The sequence below is a fragment of the Coptis chinensis genome, chromosome 8 (assembly GCF_015680905.1).
Source record: "Coptis chinensis isolate HL-2020 chromosome 8, ASM1568090v1, whole genome shotgun sequence".
In the NCBI taxonomy this organism is placed as follows: Eukaryota; Viridiplantae; Streptophyta; class Magnoliopsida; order Ranunculales; family Ranunculaceae; genus Coptis; species Coptis chinensis.
Window position 1 is genome coordinate 81,116,734 of NC_141463.1, and position 14,977 is coordinate 81,131,710.

Below are 14,977 nucleotides of genomic sequence, written 5' to 3' on the forward strand. Positions count from 1 at the left end.
GAAAACTAATATTTTCTATTTTTGTGACAAAAGCACAATCTTTTTCGGTGGATTTTTCTTGAAATCAAAAGAACAAAGTAACCAGGTCTATCTCTTTCATTAAAGCATAATTTTTCTTCCTTCAAAACTTTACGGTTCCATTTAAATATATCATAAATCACTTGTTAGTTCTATTAACATTTTAAAGGTTTTCAATTTCTGCTATAATTAAAAAGTCGGCAAGCGATATATGTGTTATGTGTGATTCAAGTGTTATAGCGTTAACAATACGTGATATCCTATATTGTATATGAAGTCGGCAAGTCTTACAAAGTAATGCTTCATCCTTAATATCATAGAATATGTTGTTGTACTGTTTTTTTAATTACATATTAGAAATATATATATCTTATAATTCTAGTTCTTTAGTTTTATTTATCTTTTTTGGGTTTCTGGCCTGCTAAGTGGGCATTGTGTGTAGATGTACCCTCGACTTGTGCATCCATAGTTGTGGTCTGGACTAGTTCAACATTTAAAATTACTGATTTGAGTGGCTAACTTGGCCATATATTCAAGATGTGTTTTTATATTGCTAGGTGTTTGTAAGTATGTTTCTGAGATTGTCTTGATTGGTAACTGCCTAGTTGTTACATTTTTTTTTGCGAAGGTTTTAATGATGAATGCTTCATTCCTTATCTTGTCCTAATTATTTGTAAAATTCTTTATCAGTATCAATAAAATTTCCACAAAAAAAAAAAAAAAACTTCCAATCAGGTAAAAAAAACAATCATCATAGTCACTTGAAGCCAAGCACATGTTAAGTATTCTTTGTCGATAGAAAAACAATATTTTTGTAACCGGACATAAATATGTCCAGAACTGGCCCATTAAGGCTATCAGGCCTAATTTGAAGTCTAAGTCCCTATATTATCGGTTGGGATCCAATCGGGCTTCAAGCCTAGCCCGACCTATTGACAGCCCTAATTAAGACTTGAGAGAGAGAAATAGGGAAGCTGACTCAACTTTAGGAGGCACACCGCACACCTAATTATACAGTCAAAAGTGCTTCACAAAATCTAGAAATTCGACTTGGTCCTAACAACTTGAGAAATCCATCATAACCTTTCAACTTCAAGCCATAGTCCTAGTAAGTCTAAATGAATTAAAGAACATACATTTAGTGAATAAAATATGCTGACACCAAAGAATTTGAAAGTTATTTTGCTCTCTCTATTTGCAATTCTTTTGGAAAGTTAACCCGTGGTGATGCCACTCGATTGATTGTTATTATGAGTGAATTTATTGAATCAAATAACATTTTACACTAATTTATTTTTTAAAAAATTGGCATGGTTTCCCTTTTTTTTGACATATGAAATGAACCTGTATGTATCATATTGATATTAGACATGATATGGATTATAAATAACTTCACACAACAATGTGCCAATTTAGTTATTTATAAATTCATTTTTCAAAGCATACAACAACTCAGAAAATGTCTAAGAAGACAATGAAAAGAATTACGGAGCAACACTATGAACTATGACAATAACTTAACGAAAATTCTAAATCGTTCTCATCAAGCAATTCAAACCACCAAGAACAAAAAATATATAGTAAGCACCCACATTAGTTATGATGGCACATGAAACCATATGCAAATCTGACTAATAAGCGTTGTAGATTAACGACAAGTATGGATAGCTTTCTTTGTTGATCAATGATATTCATTCGTAATTTCGAAGTTGAAAAACAAAGAGGCTTCATTTCATATTCATTTGATTCCTTTCATCATCACACAACCAATTAAATAATGGCCAAAAATAATCAATGTTCAAATAGTACCCCTCAAAAACAGTAGTGATTAGTCTTCACTGATCATGCATGCTCCTTAACTTTCTAGTGCATACACCTTTGATAGAAAGAGTGTGAGCATCTAACACAAATACCTTGGTATCTAATGTACAATAGAAATTTTGAGATGAATTGGTGTTCCTAGCTTGGACATTCCATAACGGCATGGTACTATTGAACTAATAACCTTTTGAACTACATTATCTCAAAGCCATACAAAGTATTAAAAATTGAGTCCATTCCTTGCATGAGATAACCTGCCAAAACACTTATTTCAAGTTTCTGATAAGGTCACTCATACACTCATTTAGAGGCTCCATTCTAGATTGTAAAGTTGATCGATACAAAAAAGTAATAAATAATAAAAAAAAATACTTTAGCTAGCTTTCTCAAGGAATATGGTGGATTGTAGTCGTCAGTCGGTATAAGTCGACGGGGTAGCATCAGTGAATTGCTAAGAATAAGGCAATAAGGTGACAATCAAACTAATTAAGAATTAAAGACTCACATAAGAATTGTATGAAAGCACCTTCTATTGCCGTTAGAAAATATTTTTTACATGTAAATTATTTACATGAACGCAAATGGGTAGATCTAACATGATGATCTAAGACGCAATGTGTTATTATAACTATTATGAGCAGACTTGGGGCAGAACTTTAGAAGCTTAGGTAGGCTTTGGCACAACCTAACTGCCTAGAGTAGCCTTAATCAGGACGAAAAAACTCTAACAGATTGCAAATCGTATTGTTGGTTCTCATCTTCTGTTAAAAAGATGGAACACCCAGTCAACTTGAATTCTGCGTACGCCTTCAAACCAAAAATATATGCATTAAGAAATTTATAGCTATAATTTTAACTATAATAGACCAAAAACTAAACGATACATATTTTCAAAAGATGTAATGGAGCAGCAGATGGACTTGCTAACAATGTTATATGTACTCATCACTGATCACACATAGCGGTGCACTATGGCAGACTTTATATATAGCTCGTAAGATATCTAGAGATTTGTAATGATATAGATAGATACATAACAATATAGATTCCCATGTGTAAAAAAAGCTGCATAATCTATAAATAGATGTACACAAAACAATATCTATTGAATTTACTTGAAAGAGCAGCAGTTTTCACACATTTCATTCATCACCAAACACATTAGTTTTAACCGTAACAGTACATCAAAGAGCTTGAACATGATCGAAGTACCTGAATGATTGGATTGAAGGGAACCTAATAAAAAAGAGCGATAAACAAACATAAAATCCACAAAATTAAAGTTAGTACAAAGACTCATAGCTAAATGAAAATTACTATTACTACAATATGAGCATTTGAAATATATATTAGAAATATCAAACAACACATATTACTCAGGACATTAGCATTGTGGCCGCAGTGCAATGATTCGTTCACCTGCACACAACAGTTAATGTTAAAGGAAAGATAGTTTAACAAAATAAGGCGACAATCAAAATAAGAATTAAGAGTGGATTCCCAACATTTAGAGACAAAAAATGGTATGAGTTGATGTTAAACATGCGTTTTTTAGGAACAAGGAATCCAAGTGATATTGATACCTAAAGTAAAAAATATATATTAAATATTGAAAGCTTAAAGAATATAACATACTAAAAAGGACAACGTTTACATGGTAAGACTCTCTTGTAGCTTTCTTCACAGCCCTTCAATCAAAATCAATATGAACAGGGATTGATTGAGTGCTCTATTAGAAAAGGTCAATATCTATTAGTACTTGCAATCTGGGGAGTACCTAGGGAACTCATAAGGCCTCTACATGGAAGAAAAACCTGCTCTATGTGAAAATGGAGAAGTGCACTTTTGCATCAGATACTCTTCTTTCTTTGTTAGCTCTTGCTTAAGGTGTACTCTTGTCTGAGCTAGCTCTATCAAGAGGTGTTACTCTTTAGTCTGTCTTGGGATCCCTACTCCTAAGATTGAGTAACTAACGTGGTCGAAGGAGGAGCTATACATTATTTTTAGTAGTTGGTTTCCATTATATTTATACTATGTCAAATATCTCTTACTATTCTCTTATTGTTTTCAAATTTTTTGAAACTAACCTAACTCATTTTTTGGACTCCACCTTATAACTATTTCTGAGCAAATATAAGCACAATAATAATATGACAATTGACAACCTTCCAACATTAACTGAAGAACGGAACATAGCAAATTGTAGCTAGCATAGCAAAATATTGGAAGCAATTAACTTAGTGGCCAAGACCATTGGAGGGGTCTATTGAACCCTCTCACAAACGATATGCGGGCATATTGGAGGGGTCTATGGTTGGTTTACAAACCAACAATTGTCTAAAGTACAAAGTAATTACTTTTTTTTTTTTTTAAATAACTAGGGGTTTAGGACTCCCCAACCTTTTATTTATGAAACTATGATATTCGCAGATACATATTTCCTTCCTTATCCGCCAAGATCAAATCATTAAGTTTGTGATCCAACGGTGGAATAAAGTACACACACTCATTACAATTTTGCCTACTTAGCTTAGATAGATAATCTGCTACTTGGTTACCCTCGCGAAATACATGCTTTAATGTTACTAGCTCAAACTTCAAAATATCAGCTTGTATATGAGCAACTATGTTCTTGCAGTGCCATGGTGCCTCTTCCTCCTTTGCCAAGATCTGTATCGCCCTCAGAGAATTCGATTGCACTTGAATTCTGCTAATCTTCATATTTGCCGCACCTTCTAGTCCTTTTTGAACCCCTAGTAACTCCTGGTATGGACTGACATTCTGGTAGAGCTGCCATTATAAGCCATTAGTACGTCTCCATTCCAATCTCTTACCGTTCCACCATAGCTGGCCTTTCCTTTTTGTACCGATTCATCCAAATTCAAAGCTACTATTCTAGCTGCTGGTTTACTCCATTTTACCCATATCTCGTCTCTTTGCTTTAGAGTAACCCCAATACCCAGTTTCGTTAGGAGCAATTTCGCAGCCTCCTCCTTTACTGACTCTAGAGTTTTCCCCAAATAAATCTTCATGCTGTTCAAAACATTCTGGCTCACAACATCTGCTGACCAAAATCTATCTTTCTTCAACCTCCAGTTTCGCTCATTCCAAATGGTTTGGACTGCAGCACATGTAAAGGCTCTTATCACTTCAGTAGCTAAGGTATTCGCTCTGCAAAGTCTCATCAAGTAGTACCATTCATTATGCAATGCTCGCACCATCTCTGGTAACCTCATGGCTTTCTTGAAATTCTGCCAGACCAATTTTGAGTACGGACAATCAAAGAAGAGATGAGCTAAACTCTCTTCATGGCCACCACACAAGCAACACAAAGTAATTACTAAATACTTGTACATACGCAACTGCATAGCAATTGAAAAGTTGACCCCCCATGTAATGCATGGTGCACGATATTTATACTCATTAAACAATAACAATCTACAGTGTAAAAATGCTACATTTATAACCAAGTAATGATTGAATAAACAATACTTAATGTCACACTAAAACGTTTACCTAAAGACTCGAGCTCTAGCACCCAGTTTGTGGCACAAACAATTTAACTTTGAGCTTTCACTACCATGTTCCACTCCATCATTATTGAAATTGCTCTTCTTATGTCTAGACTTGACCACTCATTATTGAGATCAATCATATATTGGGTTTTAGGTGAAAATTAAGAATTAAATTCATGTGGTCTTAATAAAGAGAAGAGAAAAGTGTCCTAGACATAAACGCAAAATTTAAGTAGGATATATCATTCTCACATCAACACAAAAAAGGAAAAATAGTATATGGTTGACCTTTAGTCTACTATTAACACTTAGAAGCCTCTCCTGTAAAGTATGCTTTAGTTGCCTATTAATTTTCGAAGCCTATTAACACTTAGAAGCCTCCCATACTATTACAATGGATTAGAATGAAAGTCCACTCTCTCTTATCATCATAGGTAAATTGTAAATATATAGATGTCATGAAACGTAGTTGTCTGCTGAGGGATACCAATCAAAAGTTCCTCTGACATTCCAACTTCTAACCAAAATCTGTGTTATATGAGCCGTATTTATTTATTTATATTTATCTTTTCTTTCACCTAACAGTTATACCAATAATGTATGAACAATATATGACTATTGCCAATCTTGGGAATGTAAGCTCCTTGATCCTTGATAAAAAATCAAAACTGCTCCAACATGACATTGTGTTTACAACAAAAGAAATGAGCTCAAATATTTTAAAAGACATAAAAACAAAAAATATCATAACTAAAACCTTTCGTACCTTATGATTGCTCCAAAATCCAGTCTATATCTCTTGTTGAAGTTAATATACAGGGAGAAAAAAATCATCTGAGAGATGTGATACAAATTCCTCCCTTCAATAAAATTCATTAAGAGGTCGCAGTATGGATGAACCATAAAAGAATATTCAGAAGATTTTCCTTAGATGCTAAAAAGCATGATGTTTCTTAATCAAATACTCTTTCTCCAATTGAAAATAGTAGGAAAATGATTGAATTGAATATACATAGGTACCATGGTATAAAGAAGACCGACCTCCAACTTTCAGCACTTGATAGGTCTGAATGAGTAGATTTTGGAGCTTCCAGTAGCTGACCTGTGAGACCAACTCCAACTATACCAGCCAATGTACAAGCAATATTAGATACTCCCATCAATATTCCTACATACCTTAGAGCAATATCCATAGGATTTATAGCAAATCTAGCTCTCCCTAAGCTAGAGCTAAAAAAACCAAGAGCAACTGAAGAACAAAATACAGCCCCATCAGATGTTCTAAATAGTGGCAGTGCTATTAAAGTAAAGGAGGCAATAATGAAGCCGATAGTATTTAGAAGTTTTCTTGTCCTAGTCACAGATAAGATCTTTTTAGTGATTAGTCGATCGGCTACCACCCCACCTATATTGGAGAAAATGAACACGTTGAGATAAGGAACCATTTTAGAAGAACCCATATCCTGAAGAGATGAAATACTACCAGCCTTCTCTTCAACAACCTTATCCAACCTCACAATGCTTGAGTGCTTGCGTGAAGAGAAATTCTTACTGATGATTGCTATTCAGTAATGAGTTTTTTTTTTTTTACCTTAAACTGATGATTATGTGTGGAGATCCTTGTGCTTGATAAGGCTAACAGACCGAGTATTTAATACTTTAGTGCTGGTTTTTGCCTTGCCAGCAATCCAAACCTTTTCTTCAGAATAATTCTCTGCCTCGAGTACTTGTCATCTGAGGGAAATCGAGCTGCACAAAAATAAAGAGATGAACTCATTCTTCAAACAAAAGCAAAATTGTTGTAGCAAAAAAAAAGCTAAAAGGCTGCCGCTAAAATTCAGTGATAAATGATAATTATGTACTTGCAGGTAAGTTTGTTGGGGCCCTAGGCAAGGTATATCTTCTTTCTCACCGAACTTAATAAAATTTAGGATAACCAAGCGATACAATATATCACATGATGGATAGCTAAAGTTGAGAGTTGACACTATTAACAATGCAGAATGTATTTACAACCATGCTAGAAGGAGACATGTGTGTTATAAATTATTTATGTATTCCATATGCTTCTAATCATCTAATGTCAACTGGGTGAGCTACTGGTATTGTTCCCTCCCTAGAAAGGCTGGATGTTCGACCTCAACAGTCCACCTGTTCTAACTTTGAAGGATTCATACATCTTCAGAAAATAAATATTGGACTCGGACCTCAAATTGTTTATGGGTTAGGCTAAAATTATTCACCATAGCATATCTGAGAGATCTGAACATTTATGAACAGAGAAGGCTTAAACCTAAAACGTCATAGTACTGGACATTAAAGCTAGTTCTAATCCATTCATCATAGAAGCAGGGCAACCACAATTTTTAGCATGCTTTGAATAGACGATTGAACTAACTGAATCATCCATTCCCTCATGAGAAGTTGATTTTGTGAGAGATGGAGTTGTTCTTACTTGTACCATGTACATGCAGTTTGTGTATGGGGTTCACCTTATTCAAGGGTACTGTAGATGTTATATTTACTAGACAACGACCTGATGATTCGTGTGGTAAGGAATGGATGCACTCTTCTTGGGATAAGAGTTGCCTACGTATCAAGTTTTTTGGGGTAAACTTGAATCAAGTCTTACATAGTTCATCTCTCTCTATTTATAGATGTTTGAGCTGACCTTCTATAACTGCTCTAGACCGTTATGAAGTGTAGATCCACCTTATGTGCTATCTTGATGATTCGCCATTACTCTGTTGTTACAAAGTTAATGTCTCCATAATTGTTGCGTTGATTGAGCTCCAAAATTGCGCTAGTTGGTTTGCTTCCATAAATGGCTGTAACTGATGATGTTGGACGACCTGGGTGTTGGGTCATGGGGTACGATCTATTGGTGTGGGACGAGTTGAAGGTGGACGACCTGGTATGTGGACACGTGCACTGTAGTGTAGAACGGAGGGTACTTACACAACCCCCTTTATTTTTTATTTGTTCTTTGGACAGCTGTCACATGGAAAAAGAACGGTTACAAAGTAAAGTTTGAAAGCACGTGTCTGACAACTGTTTGTTTTGAATTTAGGTTTTGGAAAATGTTCTGGAACTATTGGGCTGGATTCGTGGGCCTGAAATTATGGCGTTTTGTGGGCGAGTAATGATTTAGGTGTTTAGGAACACGAAACATTTTTGTAGTCTCGAGGTTTTGGCAGCTGAAGGGTTTTGACTTGTAAAGCATTTTCGTCTATTCATTTTTCAAGCAAAGGAAAAAGAAAAACAAAGAGAAAGAAAGAAAGAAAGAAAGTTCCTCTTCCTTTGATATCAGGTTCGTGTTTGACAACTTAAAATTTTAATCTTTTAATCTTTCTTTGATTTTGCAATGTCTATGACTAGTGATAGTTTGAGTGGTGAGGTTGAAGTTGATGAATGGGGAGAGAGAACAGTAAGTGATGAAGAGGAAGATGTTGAAGTTAGGTCTCGTAGTGGTGATGAGGCTTCGTCGTCTCCACTGATGGAGACGAAGGCTGAAGATGTGAGGAGGCCTAGGTCAGAAGATTGTTATGCTTCTCTGAGAGAGGAGTTTGGCTGGGTGAAGGCCGACCTGGCCATGTATGACCTGTGGGGGGAGAGGAATTTGTTTCATAATGACTATGTTCCTTGGGGTGGAGGAGTAGTTGTTTGCTATGGACAGTTCAAGGCTAGGATGAGGTTGCCACTATCCCGTCTTACTGTGGAGGTGCTGAATTATTTGGGAAAAGCCCCTTGCCAGTTCGTAAGGAACAGCTGGAGGATCTTCCATGTGTTGGATCTGTTGAATGATAGGGGTTATAACATCTATTTAATAGATGTATTGGAGCACTTTGTTGTGAGGAGGTCGAGTGTTATGAATTTCAGTTTTCAGGTCGGTAGGGAGAAATCTCCTATTATCTCTGGGGTGAGTAAGGAGGAGTGGAGTCGGAGGCCATTTTTGGTTATGGATAGATATTGCCCTCCTCATTTATAGTTGGCAAGTCGTGTTGTACAGTTTGTTGGTAGGTCGTTGGTTTTAGGTCGTAATGTGTGTATGGTATATTATGATTTGGACATTCTGACTTATTTGTTTTGTTTTTGCAAAGGTTTCTATTCATATTCGTACCAAGAATGCTGTTATAGAAAGGTTTGCTTGTTTGAGCTTGGAGGAGAAACGAGCTTTGTTAGGGGAGGTTGCTCATTACTTTAAAAGGCGTGGAGGAGAGAAGATTAACCGTAAGAAGTTGGAGCAAAAGAAGAGGGCTCGCAAGGCTGTCGTTGTTTTCTGATTCTAGCTCGGATTCTGCAATGGAGAGGGAGAGCCAAAACAAAGCACCTGTCTCTGGAGTGAAAAGGGTTGGAGTGGCTGGTGATAGCCGATCTGGAGCAGTTAGGACGGTTGGAGGAGTTGCTGATAGGCGTTCTGCATCCAGACGCTCTGAGATTGGTAATGTGGATCGTTTGGCATCCCAACATTCTAAGTTGGTGAATGGAGGATGCTCTGCGTCCAACCACTTCTCCTCTGGTGATGCAGATCATTCTGCATCCAACCGCTTCTCCTCTAGGGATGTAGATCATTCTGCATCCACCCATTCTGACTCGGGTGCTGGAAGTGCTGGTGGTCTTGCTATTGACCATGTTGGTGGAAGTGCTGGTGGGGATGTTGATGCTCCCACTTCATTCCAAAGGCCTAATCTGAAGAGGCGCTCCGAAGTGGTTGAGACGGAGGGGGCTAAGAGGTCCCGATCTGAGTCGGAGGAACAACCTAGTATTGTGGAAGGTCGTACTTTTTCAGGTCGGATACCTTTGAAGAAGATGAACCTGATTGATTTGGCGGTTGACGCTGGGGTAGCTGAGGCCCATGGTAAGAAGAAGGTAGGTGATGGTAAGCCTACTGCTCAGCAGTGCAAAGGGTCAGGGAGTGTGGCCCCAGGCGACAAGAGTGGAGATGTCGTTCTGGATAGGTTTGTCATGTATGAGGACCTTGCTAGTGGGCTGAGGAAGTTTGTGAAGAATGGAGACTGGAGCTTCAAGTCCACATTGGTTGCTGGAGGGTTGATGGAAAGCATTGTTCTTGATGGAGACAGGCATAAGTTGGATGGTAAGAGTCTTGATGTGAACTTAAAGGAGATGGATCGGTTGCTATGCTATGTGAGTATATCCATTCTGAGCTTGTTTTCTTTGGGCTTTGTCAATATTGATCCATTTTAATCTTGATTTGTTATGTGTCAAGTTCTGGCCATGTACAGGAAGTTAAGGGAGATGGCATCTATCTCCGATCTGTACCAAAAGGAGTTGGATGACAGCAAGAAGGCTTATGGCAAGCTGGTGGCCGAACAACAGGTGGAGAGGGCTAAGGTCGCAGGGCTGAGGGCTCAGGTGAAAGAGCTGAGTAGGAAAGTGGCTCTGTTGCAACCATCTCTTGACTCTGCAAAGCTAGAGGTTCAGCAATGGGTCGCCGAGTGCAAGAAGGCGCGGGCCATTATTGAACGAGCTGAGACTGAATATAACAACCTGGTTGACTTGGTGGAGGGTGGTGATACTTACGTTCTGGTAGATGATTATTTGGAGCTAGATCATGAGTATGAGCTCCTAAAGATGTCAGTTAAATGTGGGGCTACAACAGTGTCTGCTGAAGATATTGGTGCAGATGCTAGTAGACGATCTGACCTGCCAACCGATCTAGGTGCTGCTCCAGCCGTTCCTCCAGTTATTCCTCCTATTGTTGCTGTCTTGGATGTGCCTGAAGTGGTTGTTGATCCTACTAGCAGTTTTATTGCTGCAGAGGGCTGTGAGCTGGATCCTTTGAACGTAGAGCAAGTTTCTCGTGTTTTGTGATCTTGAACATCTTGTGTTTGATCTTGGGTTGAGGGCTCTTTGAACAATATTTAAACACTTCTTTGTTTTTGATACTGATACTCTATATTTTTTTTTTCTTGGGGATATTGAGGTCGTTTTCCTGGGATAACCTGGGGGCCTCAATATCTAACCGAAATTGTGCTTAAGTAGAAATATTTAAATTACTTACTTGTTGAAATTGGCTTGAAGCATGCACGTGATTGCTATTGTTGCTTCTGATTTGCTGTTTGACGACCTGTGTTGTATATATAGTAGTAGTACTGATGTACTGTTTGACTTTGCTAGGTCGTCTGATTGTAACAGGTCGTAGAGCGTTTGTGTATGACCTGATATATTTGCGTAGTTGGCACTTAGGCTTTGTCAGGTCCTTAGGTATATATGCTGAGTCGTTCCTTTTGGGGGAACTTCTTATTGATATAATAAGCCTTTGAATGGCCATTATTGTTAAGTCTAACTTAAACCCTTTTTGAGGTCGTAAGTTGACTTAGGGTCCTTTTGGGGGTCCCCTAGATTGTATTTGTCTGATAATTGTCCTTTGAGTGGCAATTACAGTTGAATCATACTTAACCCTGACATTGGTGTTAAGTTGATTTAGGGTCCTTTTAGGGGACCTTGCTTGAATTTATTGATAATTAACCACTGTGTGGTTGTAGTTGAGTCGTTGTAGACTCCGCCTTTGTTGTACGACCTGACATTGTGATGTCCTAGGTCAGGTTACGCAGTGTAAGAAGCATTGTATTCATGTAATGCAAAAAATGACATCAATACTTGAAATGTTGATGGAATATTATTCGAATCGACTTACGTATCAGGAGAAAAACTTATTGATAAAATCACTTTAGTAGAGCTATATTCCAAGGTCGGGGAAATATATCACCGAGCTGAGTTTTGAGCCAGTATACACCATTTCTAACGACTTTGTCAACAATGTAGGGGCTTTCCCATGTTGGGTTGAGTTTGGCTAGAGCTAGTGTCTTTTTGAGGACTAGGCCTCCAGCTTGAAAAGATCTTGGGATGACCTTCTTGTTGTAAGATCATTGAATTGTTTGGCGGTACCAAGTTAGGGATATTGCAACTCTTTCTCTTCGTTCCTCTAGGAGATCGACTTCTTTGGCTAAGATGTTGTCATTGTCTCTTGATTTGACGATGTCTGAGCGTGTGGTTGTGATTGTGAGCTCTGATAGTATTACTACTTTAGCTCCGAAGCAAAGTGTGAAAGGAGACTCGTTGGTACTAACCCGAGGTGTTGTTCTGTTTTCCCATAGAATGTTCTCGAGCTGTTCTGGCCATTGGCTTTTCTTGCTTTCCTTCTTTTTGGAGGTTTCCTTTGATGGCCTTGTTTGTGGCCTCTGCTTGGACATTGCTTTGTGCGTATCTAGGTGTAGAAAATGCTTGAGTGATACGCCATTTTTGTAGAAAGGCCTTGACTTGTGTGCCAGCAAATTAGGTTCCGTTGTCCATGACAAGGGTGTAGGGTAGACCAAATCTTGTGATAATATTGGTCCATATGAAGTTGATGACGATGACCTCTTTGACTTGGACTAGCGGGATTGCTTCGACCCACTTGGTGAAGTAATCTGTGGCTGCCAGGACGTATTTGAGCCATGTTTTCTTTTGTGGGGTACCTTTGGTGGGTACTTTTGGTGGGATGAATGGTCCCATGATGTCTAGCCCCCACATGTGGAAAGGCTATGGGCTTGCAATATTGATCAACTCCCTTGCTAGACTTAGGTAGTTGTGGCCAAATGTTTGACATTGGAGACATTTAAGAACGTACCTTTTTGCCTTGATATGCATGCCTAGCCAATAATACCCTTGGGCTATTGCTTTATGTGCCAGGGATCTTGCTCCTGCATGGTTGCCGCATTCACCTTTGTGGATTTCATCGAAAATGAGTTGGCCTTCGCGTGGAGTTATGCACCTTAGGTGGGGCCCTCCTACAGATTTGTAGAATAATCGTCCGTTGATTACTGTGTATCTTGGGGCTTGAAATTGTATTGCATAAGCATTCTTTGCCTTAGCTAGCATCTCACCCTGTAAAATGTATTTCAAGAATGGGCCTATCCAAGATTGAGTGATTTCCTCTTCAGATGAAGGCATCAAGTTGGTGAGGCTGTTGACACTTTCTTTCTGGTATGCGGGTATTTCCAGGATGTCTATGTAGACTGTGCTGGGGGCAAACCTCTTGGGTCTTTGAGGCTAAGAAAGCTAGACTGTTTGCATGTTTGTTATCATCCCTGGGAATGTGCTCCAATGAGAACGTTTTGAACGATCCGATGAGGTCATTGACGACCTGAGCGTATTTTGCTAGGTTTGCTCCATTCGTGACATACTCTTTGGTGATCTGCTTGACGATTAGTTGGGAGTCGATGTAAGCTTTAAGCTTTGGGACTTGTAGTTGTTGTGCCATGGGGAGGCATGCGATCAATGCTTCGTATTTCTCTTCTTTGTTAGACGTTGCAAAATCGATCTTGATTGATTTTTGTAGCTGGGTGCCTTCTGGTGATGTTAACACATCCCCTAATCCACTGTCGTTGTTGTTGCATGCTCCATCTACGTAGAGGTGCCATATGTCTGGGGTGGCTAGCTGATGGAGTGAAGTGATGGGCTCGGGTTCCCATCTGATGTCCTTGACGGGGAAGTCCGCAAGGAAATCAACAACGACCTGTCCTTTGCGAGACGTTCTGGGAACGAACTCTATGTGGTGCTCTCCGAGCTCTTCAGCCCACTTAGCCATTCGAGCGGTTTTGTTGCTGGAACTCAGTACTTGCTTGAAGGGTACATCGGTGATTACCTTAATGCTGTATGATTGGAAGTAAGGTCGGAACTTCCGAGCTGAATAGAGTAAAGAGATCAGCATTGCTTTTTCCATTAGAGAATAGTGCTTTTTTGAATCTGCCAACATCTTGCTGGTGAAGTAGACTGGCTTTTCGACTCCTTCATGTTTGCAAAAAAGAACTGAGCTGATTGCAAAGTCGTTTGTTGCAAGGTAAAGCCCCAGTTTTTCTCCTTCCTCTGGTTTGGATAGGACGGGCGGCGTTGATAAGTAATCTTTCAGGTCGGTGAAGGCTTTGTGGTACTCGTCTGTCTATGTGAATGTTGTGCCTTTTCTGAATATTTGCAAGAATGGTCTGCATTTGTCAGATGCTCGTGAGATAAATTTGTTGAGTGCTGAAACCATGTCTGATAACTTGTAAATTTGTTTCTTTGTGGTTGGTGCTGGCATCTCAAGGAGAGCTCGTATTTGTTCTGGATTTGCTTCGATGTGCCTTTGTGACATAAGGTAACCTAAGAATTTTCCCGAGGCTACTCTAAATACGCATTTTGTTGGGTTGAGCTTCATCTTGTTTTGGGGAAGTCATTTAAAGACTTCTTGCAGGTGTGAGATGTGATTGCCCACCTTTTCGCTTTTGACCACCATGTTGTCTATGTAGACCTCCATGGTGTCTCCTAGCAAGTCTTTGAACATTTTGGTGACCAGTCTTTGGTAGGTCGCGCCGGCGTTCTTTAAGCCGAATCGTAGGACGTTGTAACAGAACGTTCCTTGCTCTGTTACGAAGGATGTCTTTTCTTGGTCTTCTTCTACAAGCAGTATTTAGTTGTATCCACTGTATACGTTCATAAATGATAACAGCTCGTGGCCACACGTTTGATCTATCAGTATGTCGATCCTTGATAGGGGAAGCTATCCTTTGGGTAGTGCTTGTTGACGTTGGTGAATTCTATGCAAAGTTGTACCTGACCATTCTTTTTTGGAACGGCGACAATGT

General features: G+C 38.8%; 1 protein-coding gene across 1 annotated transcript; it reads right to left on the minus strand.

Annotated features, from left to right (window-relative positions):
* Positions 1 to 13,293: 13,293 nt before the first annotated feature.
* On the minus strand, positions 13,294 to 14,112 carry LOC147483446 (uncharacterized). The gene has a single exon (XM_086579560.1). It carries the CDS (start codon positions 14,110 to 14,112, stop codon positions 13,294 to 13,296), a length of 819 nt encoding a protein of 272 aa, XP_086435686.1.
* Positions 14,113 to 14,977: the final 865 nt, after the last annotated feature.